This window comes from Azolla caroliniana, unplaced genomic scaffold (genome assembly GCF_043228905.1).
Source record: "Azolla caroliniana isolate FFs.n. ecotype wild unplaced genomic scaffold, voAzoCaro1.0.p SCAF_8, whole genome shotgun sequence".
Taxonomy (NCBI): Eukaryota; Viridiplantae; Streptophyta; class Polypodiopsida; order Salviniales; family Salviniaceae; genus Azolla; species Azolla caroliniana.
In genome coordinates, this window is record NW_028230443.1 from 3,265,582 (window position 1) to 3,272,949 (window position 7,368).

The window sequence follows — 7,368 nt, forward strand, 5'->3', positions numbered from 1 at the left end:
AGCCCATTTGGTGCCCAAGTGACCGAAATCTGTTAGTCGAAAGACTCTTGGTCATTGTAGCTACAACGTTATTGGTTGTGCAAATCTTCTCTAAGTTGAGCTTTCCTGTGGTTACACAATCCCGAACAAAATGATATCGAACTTCGATATATCTAAACGTGTTATGATGAATCAGATTCTTCAATAGCACGATAGCTCCCTGACTATCGTTGTAGAAAACTGGAGCTGAAGTTGAGTCCGCTTGCCGAAACGTGTAGGCTAGTCGATCAAGCCATATTGCTTCTTCCACAACATTAGACTCAACTACATCTTTGGCTTTGGTCGTGGAAGTGGTTGTGCACTCTTGGAGTTTCGATCTCCACGAAATTGCTCCAATCTTGAATCAAAAGAGGTATCCAGATGTTAACTTTCGATTGTCCAAACAACCGGCGAACTCTGTGTACGTGTACCCGACTATGCCTGACATCTTGTTCGGGCCGAATAGGATGCGAAGGTCATTTGTGCCCACTGAATATCTGAATATATGCTTTACTGTGTTCCAATGTTGTTGGCTAGGATTGTGCATAAATCAACTGGTGACAACAATTGCATGCGCTATATCTAGCCGTGTCGCGACCATAGCGTACATTAGGGAGCCGACTATTGGTGCATATGGTACCGACTTTATATCTTCCCCCTTGGGACCGGATTGGACATTCTCGCTAAGACAACCAAAGACTAATTGGGAGTGGGATTGAACCTAATTTAGCCGACTACATGTTGAAGCGATCTAAGACAAGTCTGATGTTGTCGAATGTCTTTGATTACGAAGCCGATTAATCTTCATTCCAAGAATGTGTCAAGCAGGGCTTAAGTCCTTCATTGCAAACTTCAACCATAGTTGTCGAACAAGGTCGACAAGCTCTTCCACATTTCAGCCGATGAGAAGCATATCATCCACGTATAGGATGAGGAAGATGGGTGATCCATCTCGAGCATTTCTTGAGTAGCGGCAATGGTCCTCATCACTCTTAGAGAATCCAACCAACTATATGAAGTCGTCAAATTTCCTATACCATTGTTTGGAGGCCTGCTTGAGGACGTATAGACACTTCTTGAGTGAATAGACTAGACTTTCTTGACCAAATATCACAAAGCCTTTCGGTTGTTCCAAATCAATTTCATCCTCGAGATCACCAACAAGGAAGGTCGTATTGACGTCAAGCTGAATTAGCTCTAAATTCTCGGCTACTACAACATACATTAGAAATCGAAGGGTAGTCATTTTCACCGTTGGTAAAAAAAATTCGTCGAAATCAACACCATATTCTTGTCAATATTTCCTTATACTTGAGATTGACCGAATTGGACGTTGTCGTGAAGATTTCCAGCTACGGTGAGAAAACCGAGAGGGACAAATAAATGGGAATGTGCAATATTGCACGTGCACTTGTAAATTGTATGATGAGAATAAGATAACAAAATGTAAAGGGGAAGGGTAATAATCTAAGGTTCTAAAGGTGCACCACGAAGTTCGTAGAGGCATAAATGCGATGTGCACTTTGTAGAGTAAAATGAGTAGTGGGCATTGAGAGTGAATGTGATTAGAAAGAGAGAGTTAAGGCCCACCGATTTAAGATCAAGGGAGATATTCCCCATTAAAGGAATGGGGATTTGACTCCCTCTTGTAATGTGCTCACCCCTTACTACTATAAAAGGGAGTGAGGGGTCACTTGTGAAGGGGTTGCCTATTTTGAGTGAGACAGGTATACCACTTAGGTCGAGGGTTCTTTTAGGGGTTTTAGGGTTTCTTCTAGGGTCTTCTTCTTGGGTTTCTTTTAGGGTTTCTATGCTTCTTTGTTTACTTATCCGGTTAGGTTTTTCTTGTAATCGTTTTGGTGCGGCCTATGCGGTCTTGGTGGTAATCGTTTGTGGAATCTTAATATAACTTGTTGTGTATCTTGCCTCCATCTATTATATTCTATGTTTATGTGCTATTCTTCCTCTTCTCCTCTTGAGCTAAGCTTCCATTTTGTGTCTTATTCCTTTTCCTCTACTACCTAGTCCACGACCCCCGTGGTTCCGCCTCAGATCCTACACACGCTCACGGAATACTGTGACAATGTCTCTTTGAGTCAAAAACCTCGTTTCCATGGAAGAGCATCTCGATTATTCGGCAATTTGACTAGGTCTCATATCTTATTGTGTCGTGAAGAACAGACCAAGAGAGTGTCTCTCCAATGGTAGTGAAAGTCTTTCTAATTGGCGTGGAATGACTGTGTCTCGCAAGATCCTCATGGGAGATCATCTCTTTAGTAGCCGATCCACTCTACGGATCACTACTTAAGCTTCTCTCTACATAAGCTTGATTTGAAGTACCGGCAATAGACGTACTTTGTCCCATGGTGGCAACTTGTCGTGTGGCTACAATTCTTCCACCGCACCAATCGAATTGAACATCTTCATCCTTAGCATCCGTCTCGATATAACCCACCCCAACAAAGACTTCACTTATTTATATGTAGATCTTCATCCCACAATAAATTTTAAAGTCTCTTGTATAATACACATATACTATGTTGGTAGTCTATGTTTGGTTACTTGTGTAGTAAAAAATTTACCTCAACGAGCATTGAAAGTGACTCCAAGATATACATATAATCCAACTACTTTAGCTAACATTTAGTCCTAACCTGACCAAATGTATGGTAGATAAGGACTTTAATTCTCCATAGATTCACTACCAATCCTCTTTGTGTGCTAAAGTCAACTAAGGCATTAAGGTACCTTTGTAGGTTGTGTTCAAACTCAGAGAGTAAAACTATGTTGTTTACATAGAGCAAGAGATTGACTTTTGTACCCTTAGGGCCTTAAGATTACTCCGTTGCCTCCCTTGCAAGCAATAAAATCAATAATTGAATCAATGTAGATCCCCAAAACGAGTCAGTCATAGGGGACAACCTTGCTTTACACCAATGGTGCTAATGAAGCAATTGGATACCCCACCCAAACATCATACGTGGCCGGAGACTTGCTCATATAAAGCGCAGATGCCCCAAATCATGTCATCGGGCATCTCCAAGCTTTTAAGCTTGTCAAGCAAGCGCAAAACAATAATGTAATTTCCTCTTCCGAGACTTGGTCTATTCAATTAAGCATCTAACTGTAAAGATATGGTCAATTGTAAAGAAGGTTCGTAGAAAGGCAGTTGGTTTGTACGGGTGCTAAAAGACGTAATGTCTTTATATAATCATTGAGCTCTACTTCAATTACTGCTTAATGTCTCCATATAATTGTTGAGATCTACTTACATTATTGCACCGTATAGTTTAGCGAGCATATGACTAATCATAATGGTCCATGGGTCCCCTCCTTTATGTGGTGGAAAAGAGAGTGTCTTTTCTGTGTGTAAATCGTAATGATTGTAAGCGGAGGGTACAAGATGGAATTTCTGAAACTCTAAGTCAAAATGGGAGGGAGAGGGGCCAGATTTGTAATTACTTCAAAAGACGAAATTCTTCTTTCCAGTTCTCAACAAAAAAGAAAAGAGCAGGTAGTTATGATTCCTGCGCAGGAAACAAAAACACGAATGGCCCTGCTTATCGCAACCCTAACCCTAACCCTAACCCTAACCCTAACCCTAATTGTCATCGTTTCCTGCGCATGCGCCTCCACTCTTCCTATCTCCTCCCCGTGCAGCAGCTCTTTGCAGGTCGCACCTCCTCCTCCTCCTCCTTCTCTTGATCCACGCCTTCCTTTAAACCCCCATTCTGCACAGACGAAACCGACGACTAGTAACGAGGATCCCCTTCAACTGCGGCTTCTTGATCTCTTCCATCCCGGATCTTCATCCCTCCCTGGTCGTCGTCCTTACCAAGAAGATCGCATCGTCTGCTCTCCCCACCTTCGCATTTTCTCTGCAGGGAGAGACAGCGAATCCCCAGGAAACGGATCGTTATTGGTTGGCCTTTTCGCTGTCTTCGATGGCCATCTCGGTGACTCTGCAAGTAACTTCGCCGCCAATTCCATCAGAGAGCGTTTCCTTCATCATGTTCATTCTCACGAAGACATGAAGAAAGACGTTGCTTCTTCCTCTGTGCCCCAGCCATTGCTCCTCCAAGAAGCACTTCGAGATGCCATCAGAGACATTGATTCTGAATTCGCCAAGACGGGCGCATCTCAAAAAAGTTCCATGATGTCTGGTTCGACTGCAGTCGTGGCTCTTAAGGTAGGCAATCAACTCCTTGTTGCTAATGTAGGAGACTCAAAAGCTTTGGTCTGCTCTTCTTGCAACAGATATTCGAGTTTGATCAGAGAGCCTAGTAATAAGAATGATGGTTCGCTCACAACAGTAAAAGCTTCATTGAGGCGAGAAAGAAGAAAGAAGAATAGATCTTCTAGTATGGGTTATGCCAAGACGAAGAAACGGGATGACTCAGAATTAGGTTTATGTGTTCGAGAAGTGAGTTCAGATCATCGTCCTGACAAACCAGAAGAGAAGCTTCGTATAGAAGCTTCTGGTGGCTTTGTCACTACCACAGGTTCATATCCTCGTGTCAATGGAGAGCTTGCTGTTTCTCGTTCTATAGGTGATGTCAAGCTCAAGAAGTTTGGAGTCATATCCGATCCAGAGTTCTCGGACTGGCTCCCTATCTCTGAGAATGAAAGGTTTATTGTACTTGCTTCTGATGGTATATTTGAGAAGATAACTCCACAGGAAGTATGCGATGTCATCCATGGAATCGCCTCCGGACAAGATATTCAAGAACTAATGGAAGATTCATTAATGCAAGCAGATGTATCTGGAATTGTTGCATTACCTCCTCCGCATTTGCAGCTTCCTGTAAGACCTGATCTTCATGTGGCTGAAACTATCCATTCCATCCATCGTCAAAATATGGAAGCAATAGCTACTGATCTGTCTGTAGATATGGATGATCGCAATAGTAATAGGAACAATACTACTTCTGTGGAACTATGGCACGCTGAGACTATACCCAAAGACTATGCCATATCTTGGGAAGATATGGAAGTAATATCAACGGATCATTCTGCATATATTGATGTTTGCCATACTGATATGGACAGTTCAACTTCTATGGAACGATGGAATGCTGATGGTATAGCTGCATCACATGATAGCTCTTGTAGTGCACGCATGATAGCCCAATTTCTCACGCAACTCGCATTTCGAGCGGGAAGTATGGACAATCTTTCAGCTGTTGTGGTTCCGTTGAGAGCAGAAAATAGCACATGAAACCTTGAATGAATTTCTTTAATACGGTTCTCAACTGCTCGACAAGAGAACAGAACAGATGTGAAGACTCTTGCAGGCAATTATAAACATTTTGACCTGCCATTGATAAACATGATGATCAATACAACTAAAAATCTGGACTTTGATATTCTAGGTATGGAGAACCAAATACAGCAAGACAGTGAAATGTTTTGCTGCTTATTTTGTTAATACAACGGATAACTCAACTTGTGAATAGCATATTTATTATTGACACTGTACCAAGCAAACTACATTCTTTTTCGGGATTCTGAACCAGTGACAGATCCTGTAACATGTGGCCTATATTCTCTCATTTCTGTGAACCCATCACAGATATATCTCAAGTACATTGTTAATATAAAAAAGGACTTTCATCTTCATTATAAAAAAGAACTTTCATCTTCATTATAAAAAAGAACTTTCATCTTCATTATGTTTATAAATTCCTACTGTATTTCCTAAATCATCTGTAGAGTTTACACCCTCTGAACTTTGCATTTGGTTGGGAAACACAAGCTGTTGCAAAATCTATGAGGAAGATTGAAACCCGCCTTAAGTAAACCAGTTACTACCATGGATAGGCCTATATTTTCGAAGGATTTAAAGTAGTGCAAGATTATGCAACTTTGGAGTTAGGTTTCTATTATAAATGAGCATAAGATGAAGCATTTGTGCATGTTCTCAATATCATTGATTGACTCAAGCTGTGAGAAATTGGATTGTAGTTTCTTGAGAAAGATTGAGAGAGCAGAGAAAAAACAAGCTTCATAAACTGTATTATATGGATTATTAGATTTTTTATCAAAGTTTCTTTCCAACATTGACATCGAATTTTCCAAAATGCATCCAGAGCATAACATTATTCTGAACACATGCCTTCGAAAACGCCCTAGAGTAGAAATTGATCAATGGAAACCACTGATACAACGTGCTTCAAAATGCCAAGCTGCAGAGAACATTGTCTTCCTGCCAACACCTCAATGCAGTAAATCAATAGGATACATATTACAACAGTGGTAGAACTAAAAGTGCAAAGACATGGATCTCAGTCCAAATCTGCAAAATAATTTACAATTGATCCTTACATAATTTGAACTATCGAGGACAGATGAAAAGGATAACTGTTCACTTTTCAGGGGCTACGCTTATCACAGTTATTCCTAGCTCATTGATAGAATTTGTTCATACTGTAGAACTTCAATACCTAAGATACCTTGGGAAGTTGACTATGTCGCTGTAGTTCGTTGCTTCCTAATTCTAATGTCCTTTCAACCCTAAATTAAGTGCCTAATGTACAGTATATTGTACATTTTCAAAATGCGTAAAATGCAGTAAAAAATCCTTCCATTTCTAATCCTTCCATTTCTAGAGAATCAATTGTTGTTGTGTAACATCCCCTCCCATCTAAAATGTATGTGTACAAATGGACGTGGACAAGCACAAACTCTATTAATTTCCCAGAGGCACATTAATTAAAACTTCCATTCCAAAACAATTACCTTCCTTGACCATTTTCAACCTGCTGGCCCACACAAATATAACAGTACCATTCACTCGTTCTTTCAAATCTCAGAACATTGCCTATTAAAGTTATGTTTGCATGTTACTGCTTCATGCTTCAAATGTTACTGCTCAATACAATCAACCTTAGCATTTAAATGTGATTGATCGCACCAGTTTAGAGCATTCATCAACAATAGTAAGTACCGAGAGAGGCATACAGTCATTATTCTTCCTCTCCATATTACACATCATATCATAACTTTCATATTCACTTTGGTACCATCACAAGGATAGCAATATTCAACTCCATTGCCTCAAAAGACATTTACACAATATAAGTATCCAGATTCCAACCGATTGCATACTCATAAGTGCGATACACACATGCCACAGATACAATTCTTCTTTAACATACCAATGTCACAATCTTCACTTTACCAATCACATCCACTGTTCACATTTGTTATCCCGCTTTAAATAATCAAACCCACAAAACAGTTCACAACAGTTAAAACCACTGGGATTTATGAAAGACGAGCAGCAGTATTACTACAAATTCCACATATTAGAATATCCAATATGCACATTCTAATCTTCGCATCTGATCT

At 40.3% G+C, this 7,368-nt stretch overlaps 1 protein-coding gene across 1 annotated transcript; it reads left to right on the forward strand.

Annotated features, from left to right (window-relative positions):
* Positions 1-3,565: 3,565 nt before the first annotated feature.
* On the forward strand, positions 3,566-5,370 carry LOC147860802 (putative protein phosphatase 2C 51). Its single transcript, XM_087323170.1, has one exon. It carries the CDS (start codon positions 3,569-3,571, stop codon positions 5,234-5,236), a length of 1,668 nt encoding a protein of 555 aa, XP_087179296.1. The 5' UTR covers positions 3,566-3,568; the 3' UTR covers positions 5,237-5,370.
* The last annotated feature ends 1,998 nt before the right edge of the window (positions 5,371-7,368 follow it).